Below are 18,962 nucleotides of genomic sequence, written 5' to 3'. Positions count from 1 at the left end.
TACCTGTGGTAAACATTTGAGAAACCCTAATTTTTGGTTTATTCTGAAATATATGGCAGCAAAATAATTTCATTGCTCATTTTTTCTAAATTATATCTGTTTTAAAATGTCTTCTTTGCTTGTAAAATGAGTTATTTAGCCTGCAGTTCTCATGTTATTTCTGATCAAACTGTGAGGTTTAAAGAGTTTCATTTTTCTCTTCTCTTGTTATAAATGCGTTTAAAAATTAAAGTAAATGTTATGAATTACTTTTTTTGTGTGTAGGGGGTATTAAAAATTTAATGATACTTAAGTTAGTAATCCATAAATTTACCATTTAAAATTTAGATATGCAGTTTTGTGAACAAAAATGTGCTTTGACTATCCATTTCTTAATATTTTAAGTTTTCTCCTGATGTTCTAATTGGGATAATTAATTTTTCTAAATATAATATTATAGATATTGCTAATGTTTATTTTTTAAAAATGAAATGAAAAGTTTTCATTTTTAAAATGTTAATAACACTACAATTTAAAACATATGTATAGTGAAAATCTTTTTGAATATTTATTTTTTTTGTTTGTTGGCTATTTTTAAGATTTGATGAATTAACTGTCAAGTTAATTTTTCAAGAACCCTCATATTTTGATGGCCGAATAGTTGTGAAGACTTTTTTGTCATTTTATGTAGAATTAGAGATATGAAATTAATAGAAAATTAAATGCCTGAGTTGTATCTTAGCCTATATGTTTTTTTTAATTCTGGTTTTGCTAGTGAAATTTTTTTATAACCCTTATTGTAAATTGTGATGTTTTTTGCATTTTTTTGCTACTCAACAATTCGTTAAAAACTATGATTGCCTTGTTCGCAAGCAGTAATTCATTTGAATTTATCATTTTTTCTCATGCTGAAATTGTTAGAAGAAAGACATTCAAAATCTTTTTCTATAATTGAAACTATTGAACTTTCCTTAATTTTTGATGCATGCCATTGATTTCTGTCGATTTTTTTTTCATGTAATACATTTTATATTCATTAAAAATTTTCTTTCCCTGTTCGACCATTTTTGTATTATTGTCTCTACTTCTGATAATATTCATATGGTTTTGCAATAAAATTTGTACAGCATATTACCAGATATCTCAAATTTAACGATAGACTTTCGATTTAAAATTTTTAATGTAATGTTATAGATATTGCAACTGATTATTTTTTTAAAACTAAATTGAAAATTTTCCTTTTTTAAAATGTTGATACTACAATTTTAAATATATGTATAGTGAAAATCCTTTTGAATAATTTTTTGTTCATTGGTATTTTTAAGATTTGATGAATTAACTATCATGTTAATTGTATCACGAATCCCTTTATTTTGATGACTAACTGGTTGTGAATTTTTTTTTTCAAATATTTTTTCAAAATTCTTCACTATATAATATTTGATACACAGAAATATGCATCATATACAAAAACAGTAATTTAGCATTGAAATATGGTTAACACTAAGGTTATCTGTTTCCATTTTTTAAATGACAATGATACTGAATAGTTCATACAGTTTAATTGTTTAATTAACTTATGGAAGAATTCAGTATTTTCTTTATTATATATTTTTTCTGTATTTAAAAAAATGGGTGTTTTTTTATTTATATTTAGTTGTGAAATAAAATGCTTTATCTTTCTTTCCTTCCAGGCCTAATGATACTGAAATTGAACATTCTCTGCATGATTTGAGGCTGAAAAATATCAAAACGGTAAGCATTTTAGAAATCGTTTTGGGCACATTATATTTTTTATGTACACCAATAAATATATACACTGCTTAGTTACACTACAAAATTATTTATAGTTGAGTATGTTTTCCCATTTAAATCTCATGCTTGGATTGGGAAACAAAAAGAAAAAAAAAAAAGAATTTATCGTGTTGTTCTGAATAGTTATTGAGCTGTTTAAATGATAACAAAATGAATTGTTATTTTAACCGATTAATTCCTTCTTAAAAAATATGAAATTTCACCCTTTTGGCTTGAGAAGTGACTCATGGTCACCATTCAGGACGGTGCATCATTTTGACATTATATTCATTTATTTTCCATTTGTGATTGATGAAAATACTTACAGAATGGTAAAAAAATATAATTCGGGATAATTCAACTCGAAACAATTAAATATATTTATTTTTTAGAATACTGAACAAGCCCTTGTATTAGGTGAGTAATTTTGCACTGAATTGCTTTCCTAGTGCAAATGATTAAGCTTCTGTTTTTTTACTTTTGAAAAAAACACCTTGTTCTTGTTTGATGATTTTGAAGCATCATGTTCATTTTAGTGAATGGTTTATTTAAATTCTTACTTCCAAATATTGAAAATTCCACAACTGCTTGAGTAATCTTTTTAAGTTAGGCCAAGTGAAATAATTTTGTGAACTAAATTTTCTTGTTATATGGTTGTAGGACTACTACATACATAAATTTTAATTTTTTCAAAAAAAAAAAAAATCTTCAAACATATTTATATCTTTAAAAAATGTGAGCAACTTATTGTTTATTTATTTTTTGAGTCGTGTATCATAAAGAATGATTCTAAATTAAGTTGAATGTTGTGGATTTGCATTATTTAAAATTATGGTCATAGCAATGAAACATTAACAAAGAATAGTAGAACTTCATTAACTCCAGGCATGCATATGCTTCACCATCTCAGAACACATGAATGTGCAATTCAGTGACATATCAATTGTAGCAGAAATTATCTGAAACCGATTCTTATTCAAATGGAAAATCTGGTTACTCTCAAAATGAAATCCTCGATATTAAGAGGAGCTCAAAAGCAAAGGTACTGATATCTATTTCCCAAAATGAGTGAAATGAAAAGGATGCAAAAAAATAGAAAAGTATAAGCAGCAGTTTCCTTCTGATATTCTTTACAAAGGCAACAACAATAATATAATATATTGAAAGAAATGCCTGAACTGCATCCATCTGCATTTAGGAACTTTTTGGATTTGACATTAATGAAAGTATTCTGCATTTCATAAAAAATTGTGCAGATACAAAAGCTTGTCAATTCTTGCATGATTGCAGCTTTGGGTTATCGATGAATTAAAAGCTTTTTTTTCCTAAAATTATTTCAGTAAAAAACTTTGTGCTGCATGACTTAAACTTTTTTTCATGAAACAGTTATTCACAGCAGATTGTATGAAATATTAAGATATATATTGTTTGATCTGAAGTTAACAAGATCTAAAGTAATTCAGACAGATCAATTTGTACTAATATTACAGATTTTGAATGTGATTATTCAAAATTATTTTTTTAAAAAGCAATTTGAATCATTTTAGTAGATGAGATAATATTTCAAGAATTGGTAAGCAATACATATAAGGAAATCCTTATGAATTCTTGATTAAATTTTGGATGATAGCTGATGCTCAGTCAAAATATTTGTTAGTTGGCTTTCCATAATCAGAAAAAAAAAAATCAAACAGACCCATTCATAATACAACAGTGAAATGTGATTTGGCAGAGCTGTTTCACATTTTGAACAAAACATTGCAACTGATACTTTTTTTTTTTTTTTTTTGTTAACTAAAACACTACACATTAAAGGACATAACTTTGTTTTTACTGTGAAGCTTAGAAAGTAAGAAGTACTCGGATTATTCTTGCTTGAAAAAGGACAACTGCACCCAGTCAATATTTTCACAAATTATAACATAACTCTACTGGTATAACAAAGCAAAAAATGCAATGAAATTATAAAAATTAATAGCTAAATATAATTTTAAAAAAATAATTATATTTATTAAGATAAATTATATTTATCCATAATTTATTATACCATAATAATATCAATTGTTTTTAAATAATCAGAAATTCAGATTTCTTTTGAATTTATTAAACAGTAATGAAATGCGGAAGGGAGTTAAGCACCTTAAAATAGTTATTTATGATCACTGAACAGAATACGGCTGTAATTAGTAAAAACTCTGAAATTTAAATTATTTATAATCTTGAATTTAAACAAAATAAATTCATCTTCCATTGACAATATTTTAACATTATATTAATCGAAATTTCAAGAAGCCAGAAAAATTCGAATTGCTGGAAATTAGAAATGAAAATGTCTGATTAAGCTCAAAAATGCTTATATACTTTGAATCCGTATGAAATCAAACATGGAGTCAAAGATGAGGTATTAGATTCCAAACTGCATCATCTAACACTGCAGGCATATTCTTACAGTGAACTTATTTTACATAATGTATCTTTAGGGAACTAAATACTGAATTCTTAACTATAGTTTTGAAATGTTAAATAAGATGACGAAATCGCTAAAGGTAATTAAAAAAAAAATGGAGATTTTAATTTCCATTTATCGCCATAAAATGTCCGTTGTAAAAGTTGATTCTTTGCACAAGTGATTGCTTCACCTGTTCATGCCGTTGTATTTAGCGAAATAATGAAATTTAATCCTATCTCTTTTTTTCGTCCTTCAGATCTGTTCCAAATATGATAGACTGGCACCTATCCTGCAACAGTACTTCCATGTGAACTTAATTCCAAACGAGCGTTAGCTGTAAACTACATTTTTATCAAACGAATCCAGGCAACAAGTAAACGTTACTTTGAACATGGAATTGAACGCTTAAAAAAATTGTGCATTTACACAAATACAAGAAAGCGGGATTTTATTAGCATAATTAATCGTTGATTACTACAAAAATACGGTTGAAATGTCCAAAACTAAGCAAATCAATATATGTTCCAGAATGAAATCATTGATTAATATTTTAGTTTGGTAAGTTAATTAGATTCTTCTCATTTAGAAGCTACATGCAAGAAACTTTGAAGAGAAGGGATTCGAATATCATCCCAAATTCTCTGTAGAGAGTTTGGGACAGACTGCGAATAATGAGTCGATTTTCCTCGTTTTATAGAACAAGTAGTGAAAGCTTGGCTCAAAGATATCGCATCACAGCTTAGAATTTACACAAGCCTCACAAAATAATAAATTTATTCTTATTGCATTGCTTCACAATTTTATTCACACACAGAACAAATTCACATACACCATAGATTTTCTCGCCTCATCATAATGAACTATAATGCTCATTCCACACACTTCAATAAACACATCAAAACTACAATTCTCTGCATGCTCAAAGTACACGATGATCCATAGATTTCCTTCCTCGTTAATGAAACACTCGCAAGCACTCCAGACCTTTCTCCATGATTGTGTATGCACATTAGAATACTATTGTTCGGAAACCAAACTAAACATAGAATCTTTCAGATATTAAAACAGGTTTGCATCTACCAGATGCGGGGTACTTAAGTCAAAATAAGTTCAAAGGTTTTTCAGCACATAACGTTTATTGACAAATGGACGACACAAACACAGATACACTTATAAAAATCACACGGCTACGCCGAGATCACAATCCGTGCTGAATATATCACGCAGCTCGCAGGCTGACGTCACATCATCGCCACCTGGTGGCGGTTACATTTCACTTCGCTTTACACCATCCCCCCCCCCCTTGAGACTCAGAATGAGTCTCAAGTACATAGCAAACATTATTCAAGAGATCGAGTTTTTTAGGTGCTTTCACACATCTGCCAAATCGTGTAAATTTACATTCGGTAGCTTCAGGGGTGGTGAAAATGCGAGGAAAATCGCCCTTTCATATAGTTTCATTTTTAATACTTTCATTATCACTCTTAGTGAGAGAATCTATTTCATTAATGTTTAATTCTAGAGGAAAAATTCGCTGCACAGGCCTCAGAGAAACTCCAGACTGTGTTTTTACTTTAACGGTACGAATTTTTCCGTCGCGACTTGGCAACACATCTACCACTATCGCCAAAGGCCAATTCAATCGTTTTTTACTGTTGTCTCCTATTAATACAATTTCACCAATCTTGGGTTCATGAATGTCTTTTTTCTTATTTGGTTTTTGAATTAATAAACTCAAATATTCTTTTCGGAAACGAAGTCTTAAATCTTTCAGCAACTTAGTTCTATATCTTATCCTTTTTCTTAAACGTTGGGTCTCTACCATGTCTATGTCATTAGTACTAAAATTTCGATTCTCAATTAAAAACATAGAAGGAGTTAAAGGAATAAGATCATCTGAATTTTCAGAGATATAAGTTAGGGGACGCGAATTTATAACAGACTCGCAGTCACATAACACAGTCTCGAGCTCCTCAAAAGACAAGATCGATTTTCCGAGAGAGCGTCTTAACAGTTCTTTGAGAACCCGAATCAACCGTTCCCAAAAGCCTCCCCACCAGGAAGCTGTGGGAGGAGTAAATTTCCACAAAATTCTACGAATGTTTGCTTCCCTAGTGATTTTTTCCCAATCCAGTTCAGATAATTCATTATTTGCACCTCTGAAATTAGTGCCATTATCTGAGTAGATGGTTCTTGGTCTACCCCTTCTAGCTATAAATCGACGGAATGCCATTAAAAAAGAATCGGTACTTAGAAAAGCCACAAGTTCTAGATGAACAGCTCGATATACAGCACAAGTGAACAATACAATCCAAACCTTCGAACTGTTCTTCAAGAAAAGTGGTCCCGCTAAGTCGACTCCCGTCACTTCAAAGGCCACTGTGTCGGAAACTCGATCTTCAGACAGCGGACAAGACTCAGTAGCCAATGGTTTTGCTTTATAACGTTTACATTTAAAACAACCATTAAGTACATTTCTAATAGTTTTACGTGATTTTACAATCCAAAATTTTTCTCTTAAAATAGACAGCATAATCTGAGTACCAGCATGACAATTTTTTCTGTGAACAGATTCAATCAAACACTTAGTAAATATACAATCAATTGGCAAAAGAATTGGACTCAAAAAGTCTGGTACATCTTTACGTTCAGTTATACGTGTCTTAACTCTTAAAATACCAACATCATCTTTAAAAATGTCAATTGACAATATTGAACTTTTATCAGCAAAATATTGGTTTTGGATTAAACGTATTAATACAGTTTCTGCGTTTTCGATTTCTGATAGAGAAAGTTTCGAAGATTTAGAAACAGAATTCTTCTTACAGTTATTTATGAAACGTAAAGTCTATGCAACCACATTTATAATTTTATCATAATCAGAAAACCTAGAAGCATACCAGGGGGTTGTCTCTTCCGACAAATTTACATTACTTAATTTGGTTTTTCTTCTTTCTGTCTCTATTTCGTTAATGTCATAGCAAATATTATCTAATGGCCAGCATTTCGCGGGCAATAAGAGCCAATTGGGGCCATTCCGCCATTCAGACTACAGCATATATTTAATAGAGCAACCTCTTAATAATAAATCAGCCGGGTTCATATTTCCTGGCAAATGGCGCCATAACTGACATCCAGATAACTGTTGGATTTCTTTCACTCTATTCGTAACAAAAACTGACCAATCTCCTTGCTCCTTGATCCACCAAAGAGCAACTGAAGAATCAGTCCAGAACGTGATTCTCATATCTGGTAAGTCAAGGGCATTACGAACAGAATTTGCCAACCTTGCCCCAATGCAACATGCCATCAGTTTGAGGCGCGGTATGCTCAAAGTTTTCAAGGGAGCTACTCTAGATTTCGCCCGTACAAAGAGTAACTTTTACTCCATCCGAATCAACAGATCGTACAAAAATACAGATTGCATATGCTTTTTTACTGGCATCTACAAAAACATGAAATTCAGAAATTTCTAGAATTACCATATATCGCGGAATTTTTACATTGTTCAATAAAGATATATCAGTTAGCCATTTACAAAACTCTTCAATAAAACAACTTGGGAGTATTTCGTCCCAAGAAATTTTACTCTTCCAAGTTTCCTGTGACAGAAGTTTGGGGAGTAAAGTGACTGGGACTAACATACCAATGGGATCAAATATTTGCTGTAGAAGGGACAAAATTAATCTTTTAGTAACTCTAGTTTCACAAGTTAAAATTTCAAAATTAATTTTACATTTCAAAGTATCCTCATCTAAATTCCAAATTATTCCTAAAACTGAAGTATTTCCAGAATGTTTACTGATATGTTTACATTCCACATTACTCTCCCAACCTCTCAAGTTAAAACAACCTTTAGACATAATAATTTTTGCCTTTTCAATAAAATTCTCAGCTTCTGAAATACTACAAACTCCAGTTAAACAACTATCAACATAAAAAGAACATTTGAGTTTCTGCACAACATCATAAAATTCAGTAAAATTTTCAAGAAGATGCATAATTGTAGCATTCAATAAAAATGGGCTCGAAGAAACACCAAATACAATTCTACAATGTCTGTAAATCAATTCTTCATTACAAGGATAAAAGAGTCTAAGAAAATTTCTATCTTTAGGTGCAACAGATAACATTAAGAATGCCTTCTCAATATCTGCACTAATACCAATTGGATACATTCTAAATCGATCGAGAATATCTGGTATTAATTCAATTAGATTAATTCCCTTAAACAAACATTCGTTCAAAGAAGGTTTCCCTCGCTCAAAAGCAGAAGCGTCAAAAACCGGTCGAATTTTTGTAGTTTGGCTTTCCAATTTAATCACTGGCCGGTGTGATAAATAATGGCATTCTTTATTTAATTCTAAATCCGGCACATGTTCAATAATATTCAAGTTTTCCCAATCCTCAAACACTTTCTTGTAATCCGAAAAGAATTCCCCATTTCCAAATTTGCTCATCATTTTTTCATGTCTTTTTCAGACTAATTCTTTATTACTAGGTAAATTCTTAGAATCATGTTTCCAAGGAAGTTCAACTTCATATCTTCCATCAGGAAGAATTTTCATTTTGTCATTAAAATCATTTAAATCAATATCGCCTTTTCCCCCTTCAGATTCGGTGGGGCTAGATATACCCAAAACTTCAAGTTGCCAAAGTTTATTTACTGGAAAGGTCATGGAATGCATTGATAATGTCGTTAAAATATTATCTTTTTTATAAGAACCCTTTCCAAAAACAGTCCAACCGAGTTTCGTTTCAACTGCGGTTAAACCAGATTCAATTTTCAATTGCATTTCATGTCAATAATTTTCCTAAAACATCTGCGCCGATCAAAAGATTAATTTCTGTTTCATTTCGGAAAGAATCCGAGAAATTTATTTTCTTTCTTTTCAATTCATTCAAAATATCTTTATCTTCAATCCTAGGAATAAAGCCGCAGATTCTTCTTTCAGAAAGAACTTCAAAACTACAAGAAAATGTTTTGTCTAAATTACTGACCTCGATCGGGAATACATCATGATTCATCGGTTTAGTTTCTTTCCCTCCGAATAACGCATGAATAACAGTTTCAGTTCTAAGTGGAGAAACATTGAGTTGATTTACGATGTTTTCATTTATGAAGCTAGATTGCGAACCAGAATCGAAAACAGCGCGAATTAATTTCTGCTGATCTTGATGTTTAATGAAAATACAAAGCGTTTGCAAAAAGATAGTTTCGCTTTTGCTGATGTTAGAGAGGGAATTCTCAGATTTTGGAGCAACACATTTAGATTCATTATTTCTATCGCACATTAAATCAAAATGGTGGCTATTACAATGTGAACAATTCAATTGATTTTTAATATTACAAAATTTACTTGTATGCCCAGATTTTTTTAAACAAGAAAAACATGCACCTTTTTTCTTTAATATTAATTTCTTATCATCTAAAGACATTTTCTTAGCTGAAAAACATTTCTCACTAAGGTGCGATTAGTCAAAAAAAATAATAAATAAATAAATAAATAAAAAAAATACAGTTTTGAACCTTCTTACCTTGCGTTTGAAGACTTACCAACGTTGATGCGGTTGTTGATTCAATCGGTTATAACTGTTCATTATGGATTCTGTAATTATCCCTTCTACGATGGCCTGACTGGGTTCCAAATCCAGCTCTAGCAAGGTTGATCATTTCTTCACCTTTTACTTCCTGGCGTATGAAGTTCATTAAGACCTCTAAAGTTCGTGGATCTTTAGTCTCTGACAGACTACGATAATTCTGGCTCCTTTCCCATGCCAATAAGATTTCATCAGGCAAACAGGACTCCACAAGTGGACACAGGAATTCGCTGTATTTTTCCTGGGTACGTCCTAGGCTTTCCAGGGCGCGTATTTTCCCTTCCAGTTCGTCATATAATGCTGGAAGGTCAGTCTTGGAACGTCCGGAGGCCGCATTCTTCATCACCATGGACAGCAAGTCTCACGTATATTTGAACTAGTAAGTCTTCCCTCCGAATCTTTCTTTTAGCTGAGCGATGGCTTTTGGATAGTTTTCAGCTGTAGCCGGGAAACTTTCCACAACACGGGCTGCCTTCGTTTTTGGCACAACAGCTTGCAGTAAATACTGAAATTTGTCTTCATTCGGAATGCTTGCATCCTCATCGATTTTCTTAAATTGACTCCAGAAGGTTAGGTATTCTTTGGCGTCTCCACTAAACTTCTTTAACTCAATTTTCGGGAGTTTGAATTTGCGTCTTTCAGGGGATACGTTAGTACTAACTTCCATGCAGCTCATTTGTTCGACTTGAGAACAAAGCTCAGAATATGTATCCCGATATTCCTCAGCCGACAAAAAGTCTTCGTAAGCCGTTTCAGCATGATCCAGTTCCAAGATTCGGTTCGTAAGTTCGGTTTGGCACGTTTCGAAACCACGAAATTTGTCGCTAATTTGTGACTTCAAAATCGCAAGTTTTTTCAGTTCAGGTACTTCCTTCATAAGGTCTTCTTCAAGCTTTTTCGCACATACCGTAAAAGAAGTACGATACGATTTTCGCTGTGTTTTCAACTGTGTCAAATCCATTGTCATGAAAATCAGAAAAATTCAAATCAAAAGTACCCGATCCTGTCGCGGACGCCACTATGTTCGGAAACCAAACTAAACATAGAATCTTTCAGATATTAAAACAGGTTTGCATCTACCAGATGCGGGGTACTTAAGTCAAAATAAGTTCAAAGGTTTTTCAGCACATAACGTTTATTGACAAATGGACGACACAAACACATATACACTTACAAAAATCACACGGCTACGCCGAGATCACAATCAGTACTGAATATATCACGCAGCTCGCAGGCTGACGTCACATCATCGCCGCCTGGTGGCGGTTACATTTCACTTCGCTTTACAACAACTATGCTTTATGCCTTTACACGTGGAATCAATCGATATCGGAAACAATTCCGCATGTGATTAATCCCCTAGTAATCGATATGTATCTGTTATTTTGTTGCTAATTTAAATATACAAAAAAATTTCATCGAATTCTATAAATGAAATTTCAATTTAAGGCAATTTGGTAAGGCAGTCAAGAATTACTTTTGTACAGAGGAACTACCAAAACACCAAAGCATCCGAATGCAAGAAGTAGTTGCTAGTGCAAGGCTGATAGACAAAACATTAAACTGTATGCTTGCCAGATTCGTCTAAACATAAGGTGGTCTACGATAATTTTCACAAGAACAAAGAAAAAAATTATACTGAAAAATTTCACTTTGTCTTTTCTGAAAAAAATATATCAAAACGATTTTTAGTCAAATAATTTTAAATGACTCAAATAATACTTCGAAATGAATGCAAAGCTGACTAAAGATTTGCATTTGCGATACTGATAGTCATTCAGCTATTGGTGGAAATGCCGTCTATGTAACTTTAAGAAATCAAATAAAACTGGAAAGTTGGAATTGTTGACTATGCGAGTTTAGGTTGGATATATTGAACTTCCAGTTTTGAATCTACCTAAGGGTTATTTTGTGAATGTCACCTGAGCAGCACTTTGATTGATCCAAAGCAAGTTTAAATCCTATCCATGTGAGATTTCATTATGGTACGAAAAAAAAAATTAATATCAACCAACCTAAGGATGAAATTTTGCAGTAGCTAGAAAGATTTTCAAATTAACTCCGGAAGCAGCTATGTCACAGAAAAAAGCCAAATAATCTACAATGGTTCTGTAGTCAGTGTGATAAAACATTTTGGACGTTTTAGCAGCGTGCACTTAGTGCAAAAGAAACGTTCAACACATTCCACTTAACCAATGGGGAAATAACTTTAGTAAAATTGTAAATTTCGGATTTCGATGCAATTTTGTCCTCAATCTTAGAAGGTACTCCACTACAAAAAACTGAATTTTTAATATGACGGACGGAACCAACATCTTCGAAGGACTTTCTTCCAATAATATGGTAAACAATAAAATAAGAGCTTTTGGATTTTTATTGAATATTAGTTCATTCATTTGTATTTAAATTGAAGCTGAAAAGAAAAAAAAGCTATTAGAAAAAAATTTCCAGAATTTCTTTCAGTTAACTTCTGTATGTTTATATTCTTGATAAACTCCCACTCCATCGATTTTGGTATTCTATTCTTTCTATTCACATAACAAGCGATATCGTGTATTTTAAGCAAAATGGGCAGTTCTAACTCATTCCCGACGCCACTTAGCCATTTTTTTGTGGAACGATGCAATTGACTGTTAATTTAAGTGAATTAAGGAATTAAAACTAATACAGATTACAGGCAAATATTAAGTGAAACATGAATTAATGATTTAAAACTGAGAAACGTAGAACCAAAATAAAAGAATTGCTTATGCCGAATGAATACGAGAAGCGTTTAGTAATTCAAAAGGAAAATAATCTAGATGGAAAGCTCTGAAGGAAACGGATATATACATTAGTGGCTGTTTGTGATTAGTTCAATATTTGACTAAAAAGTAACCGTGATTGCTTCAAGAAATAAACCACATTCATCGAAGTTATTATCAATCGGCTGGTTTTCAATATAATTCATTTTCCAGAATTTCCTAATGCGATTTCGTTACATGTAATGATATTTAATACTCAGTTGAAAGGGGAATTCGATTCCAATACCATGGCCATTTATTTGTCTGAATTAAATCATTCAATTCATTCTCTCCCTAAACATCCACCAAATCTGAATTTTGCGCTCCGATAACTTCAGATTGCATCAAAACCGCAAACTAACAATGATAAATCACATCCGAATACAGCATAGAAAGAGATTTGAACGGGGAACATTACAAAATTATAGTCTTACTCAGTACATTTGAGCATTCTTAAGGAAACGCCATGAAACATTGAGGAATGAGAGTCCAATCGGAAATATTTATTATTCTATTTTTCAGGCAACTTCCATTCAAACTATATTCCGAGACAATATCTATCAAATGTTTTTATTCTTTTATACATGACGGCATTAGAACTTGAGTGCTTTCTTGCAAAATTTCTCAGCATATATTGCACCTGAAAAAAACCCCTGCTTAATCCAAAAAAATCGTTAACAACCGCGTTTTGTACATTTAGTAATTAACGCTTAATCAAATGATTCAATAGAAAATGTTTAAAATTACACAGTATAGTTAATTTGGGAGCCAGCAATGGAGATCATGAATAGCTTTAAAATTTTCATTTATCGGGTTTTATAATCGTTATAAATACAATTTACCACTTGATAATTTTCATCATCTTACTTCCATCACTAAAAATTCCTATTTATCCATTCTTCGCATTAAATTTCAATAATCGTACAATTCTTCCTAAATCATAAATATATCAGATATTCCTTTTATTGTTAAGAGTTGGTAAAAATTCACGGAATTTCTTTTCCACAGTTCAGTAAAAAAAATAATTGCCAAAGAAAGTAAGAATTTCTCTTAATCATCTCCCAATTTATTTTATCAAAATCGAACTTAAAAACAAATCAAACGAATTAAAACATTGTTTTTAATAAAGACATTTTGCAGCGACGCCGAAATAAATGTATTTTGTTTTGATGAGCTAATTTTTCCAGAAATTTTCGTCGGAAGCTTAATTTGATAATTGCAGTAAAAAAAAAAAAAAAAAAAAAGTGCCTTTTGATTTTTACGATTTTACATAGTCCAAAAATTAAGAATGCCAATTTAATAGATGGTATATAGGACTAGCAGAATTTTATTTCATTTGCGCCCCCCTTTGAAACTAGGATTATTAGGGGATGTAAGAAGTTATTGCTATTTGAGTGTTGTAAATTTAAAACAAAAGGTTCAAAACTGCGTTGACTATTTTTAAATAACCTCCATGTAGTGTTGGGAATAAAAATTCTAAAACCCAAGGTGTGTCGTTAGCACAATCATAGGCATCTAAAAATCCCAGCAGCCTTCAATATAGAAACAACGGTAAAGACATTAAAAAATCTTAACAAAATTACTTATATTTAGGAATTTAATTTTTAAAATGAAATTAGTTATTTCATAATTTATAGCAAGATTGGGAAACTAACTTATTTTTAATTATTAAAATAATGTTCCATTGATATTAAAACTTCATTTTAAAAGTTAGCTTAGAAATGTATTCTAAGTAATTCATTCTTGGAACTTCTGTTTATTATCTTTAATGAAATTTCAAAAAACATTGATATTAATATTGAAATACCACATATCTTTGTAACTACAAATTTGATAAATATTCAAAAAACTAAAAAGGAACTGAACTAGAAGGCTTTGAGATTTACTTGAAAATTTTCTTTGACGTTCCACATTCCTTTAATTAAAAACTCGAAAAGACAATTTTTTCTTCTGGTGCAAATCAGAGAATGACCAAAATTTCTAGTTTACTACAAAAATTTGTTATGCATGAAAATTTGTGTCTATTAACCGATGGTAAATTTGCCCATCTTTTGAATCAGTCGATGCTATTAGAGTTGAAGAACGAACTCCGATAGCATTTCAGTTCAGTTTCTTCTGTTCTGATACAATACTAAGAAACTGAACAGAAGTACTAAGGGAAATATACAATTCAAGAATCACTTTAAAATATTTCAACGATTTTCGTTATAGTAACTTGAAATTTCAATTCTTCAGCTACAAGTATTTGTTCAAGAAGCTCTAGACATTTTAGCTATGAACATATAGAAAATGAAAAAGGTGGACGATGCGTTATTCTGAAGAATCAACGTAAGTTTTGTGTAACTGGAATACATGGTACATAAATATGCATTTTTAAGATTTGTTTTCATACGCATCCAATGCATGATCAGGCAACGAAATTTTTTTACTCAAATTTCATGCGATTCATTATATAATTACTGTACAAAAAATTTCATTTTCAGGTTTAATACTCTGTTTCTTTGCAACCAAATTTTATTTAAAGTATGTGTTTTCGTTGGGAAAATTTAATTTTTTTCAAGAACTCTGCATGTATTGATACGATATAAAGTCTAGAAAATGAACATAAATTTCAAATTGTTCATGAAATTTCCAAAATTTTTTGAATATAATGCACTATACAGGAATTATTTAACCTCAAACTGAGAAGTTTGAACTCCTGATTAGATGGGAAATTTTAATTTGGACTTTCCATCCATATACCAATAGAAAGGGTATCCAAATTATTAGTTAAAAATATCAAAGTAAATTGTGTCATTTGTAAGTTAAACAATTAAGGTTTTAATGTAATGTAATTCGAATCCGATACCATTTACATAAGTACAACGGATTAGATTAGGTTCAGTGCATTTTTTCCCCCTCGAGAACGAGACTGCTGAAAGTTATTGCGAGTCAGCCTAAAAAGTTAACTTAGTTTATTAAATACTTCTAATGAATTTCATAATTTTTAATATTTTGAATTTAAATACGCAGCCATTTTGGCGCAAAAATGTAACGAGTGACCTAGATTTAATAACCAGCATAAATCATCTGAAAAACTAACTGTAGAAAATAATCAAATGTTGCATTGCTAATTATATAATAAATTTTCACTTCATAATCTTATTCCTAATAAACTTGCAGAATTATCAAACAGAAAATTTAAAAACCATTTTCTCAAAATCTTGAAAACAGATTGAAAAGCATTTTCGATAAATAGAAATATCACTCCAATCTATTGTAGGAATAAAATATTTTTGAATTTGAGAAGCTTCTAGTTGGAAAGGATTCAAAAGAATTTTTTTAAAGAAATTTGATGCAGGTAAAATCTGCAAATGAAAAAAGAAAATAATCTTCCAACCATAAAAATTTACTAATGAAATTAAGCAGACATGCACAACGAAAACTGCTTACCTTACTGATATTCAACCCTTGTTGAAACTGCGCTGTCATTACAAAATGGCAGAATTTCCGAAGGCTTGGAAAGTTTCATGTAATTCATTATCGAAACTGGAAAATAGATGGACGAAATGCATGAGGTTGAATACACATTAGTGCTATAAAACATTTACACTAAATCCATATAGTTTCTTTCCACTTCTAGAGCTTTCGTCCACATTACATGGATGTATTATGCACACCATCAAAATCACTTCTGTGGAAGTCGAGCAATAAACTCCCTACCACAAATACAACTTCATTTCTGTTGTCATAATAAGGTTATTGAAAATTGATATGACTTTTCATTGTATAATTTCATCAATTGTTAATGTACTATAACGTAACGCAGCATAACCACGCGTTTCTTCAGGCCATGAGAAATAGAATAACGTAGTAACATTCGAACCGTTTACTACATTCTAACCATTTTCATAGGCAGTTTTTTTCTTAGCACTCACAGATAAATTTAACAAAACTATATGAAACTATTTTCGCTCTCTTTCATTTATCTGTGCAATCAGATGAAGACGCCGCAAATGCAATCTATTGAATATCTCTCAATTCAGAAAGTTGTTGCCACTATTCTTTACCCAAATTTTTTAAAATACCAGAACCGCGGTAGCATAGTAGTAAAGTTTGGATTTCGAAATTAAAGGAGCATGGATTCGGGATATGTTTATATTTGGGATCCGTCGTGTATGTGAGTTTGGTAAACGTGAAATTTACCATCACGTATCAGACGCTCTCACCTTGGTGCAGCAGGAACATTTGGAGAGTGGATGCTGGATAAGATGTTGCGAAAGTTATTTGAGCAATGTTGTAAATTATGAATAAATAAATCAAATGCAAAAGACCAATGAAACTTAGAAACTTAATCTTTCTCTGAATCAGAGAGTCGAGGTCTTTAGACGTTTCACATGATATCGAAACTGTTTACTCTTCCGCATAAAAATAGAGTAAAAGAAGATGTGAATAAAGAATAATTTATAATAATTATAAAACAAATCTACCACTAAAATCTATAAAATAAAAAGCAATGAATCGTATTGTTTAATGAGTAGATAAATACGATCTTAACAGATCTATCGTTTCTAATTGAAACATGCCGCGAAGCATAATTGCAATTCAAAAAATTATTAAATATTAGTTATTTGGATTCGCACATAATAGCACTCAAAGTGAATATATTGAAAGATTTTGACTGGTTCATTTCATCAGAAGAAAATATCATAAATGAGAAATATTTGACAGGGATTACCGATAAGATAAGATATAGGGGTAGCTATAAGGGGTTAGCGATAAGATTTTTATAATCTATGAGACTATAAAGAATGAAGGAGAAAGAGAGGAGGATGCGCTGTTACTAATAATACAGAATGCTGTAATTTCTTTTTTAGACATCAGAAATATTGGCCTGGAAACATACCAGACGAAGGAATATAAAGAAAATACGAACGATTTGGGTTCGATTTCCCGCCAAAGATGTGTTCTTATTTCACAATGTGATATTTTGATTTTGATAGGCATTACCACAAAAGCTGATAATGTACTTTGAAATTTTATTCCTATAACATTTTTCCCATCTCATTGTTTTGCTTTTATTCAAACGACAGTTACATACGATTCTCGGCATTTTATGGATGGTATTTGGTAGAATTTGATTACGACACTATATACCAGTTAGTGAGTTTGATTCTCAGCCAAACTCAGTGATATCCCGAGATTCTCAAAATCCCAAACACATATGCCTTAATATTATATCGCGTATTTACTCTTTGCATTCGGAAAAGTAATTCGATGCAAAATTATTAACCTAACACAAGAGCTTGTTTATTGTTCCGAAATATAAATATATATAATTGTTTCAAGTTGAATTTCCCCGAAAAAGGAGTTTACATCTTTTTACCATTCTTTAGGTATTTTGAATAATCAAAATTGAAAAATAAATAAATAAAACGTCAAATTGATGCACCGTCTTGAATTGTGATTGAGATGTACCATCCGAGTGCAAAGGGTTAAAAATCCATTTAGAATATTTGTTCTGTTATTATACTCTCGGAGAAAGTAAATTTCAAATAGGAAATTCAACAGCATGAGAGGAAGTTCTCTCACAGTGATGAGGAATAGTATGGAAGGATGGTCTATAGTATGGAAGGATGGAATATATAATAAAAGGTTTTTACTTTTCCAACATCTGAGAGATTGAACCTTATTAGCAAACAGATTGGTTCGGTTTATTAGAAACTACTTGGCGCAAAGACCTTTCGTAGAAAAGTTTGCGTCGAAATCTTATTAAAAACTTAAGAAATAAGTATTAATAAAAGTATCGCAGACTCAATTTCATCTAAAAAAACGAATACAGTCTAGAAATGCAAGACTTAAAATTATTAAGTTTGAATTTCCTTAAAAACACGAATGTCTGGGGAAAATGTGAAGATGAGACCTTTCATCCAATAAAAGCAATAGCTCAAAAAAGTACTCGTAGAAAAGCTTTTAAAGCGATATATATAAAAAAAAAACATTCAATGAAAACGTTATGCACTTGGAATGGTTCCCCACTGTAATTGCTTATTGCGCTAGTTTTTCTAAACACAAAACAGTTATGGGTCAGGCGAGTGTGACTAACACGGAGTTTTGTCAAATCTTGGCAGAAAACCATACAGACAAAATTTGTTCGATACTATATAATTTATTATTTAGTGTTAACGGCAAATAAGCTAAAATTAGGAGACACACAATGAAGGTCTAGCAGAACAGTATATTGTAAATCGATAATCAGTAGGAATTTCAGCACAAATTGATCTCATTTGACTCCGGCTGAGATGAAAGTTATTGAAACTTCCTCCCCTCCCAATCACTTCAAGGAACTGATTTTTATCTTTGTGCTTTGGGCTTTG

General features: G+C 31.3%; 1 protein-coding gene across 1 annotated transcript; it reads right to left on the bottom strand.

Moving 5' to 3' along the window:
• Window positions 1–5,669: 5,669 nt before the first annotated feature.
• Window positions 5,670–7,532, bottom strand: LOC129959337 (uncharacterized). The gene is made up of 2 exons (XM_056072155.1): window positions 7,355–7,532; window positions 5,670–6,910 (listed from the first exon to the last, which is right to left on the bottom strand). The coding sequence occupies exons 1-2, from the start codon at window positions 7,530–7,532 to the stop codon at window positions 5,670–5,672; spliced, it is 1,419 nt and encodes a 472-aa protein (XP_055928130.1).
• Between the last annotated feature and the right edge of the window lie 11,430 nt (window positions 7,533–18,962).

Source organism: Argiope bruennichi, chromosome X1 (genome assembly GCF_947563725.1).
Source record: "Argiope bruennichi chromosome X1, qqArgBrue1.1, whole genome shotgun sequence".
Lineage (NCBI taxonomy): Eukaryota > Metazoa > Arthropoda > Arachnida > Araneae > Araneidae > Argiope > Argiope bruennichi.
Note: the sequence above shows the minus strand (reverse complement) of the source record. Positions and strands in the feature narration are given on the sequence as shown.

Excerpts from the sequence above, each read along its gene's own strand:
- LOC129959337 (XM_056072155.1), bottom strand. The coding sequence starts at position 7,532 with ATGGCATGTTGCATTGGGGCAAGGTTGGCAAATTCTGTTCGTAATGCC. Across the intron at positions 6,911-7,354 it reads AATCCAACAGTTATCTGGAT|ATGATGTTGGTATTTTAAGA; the intron begins GTCAGTTATGGC and ends ACATTTTTAAAG.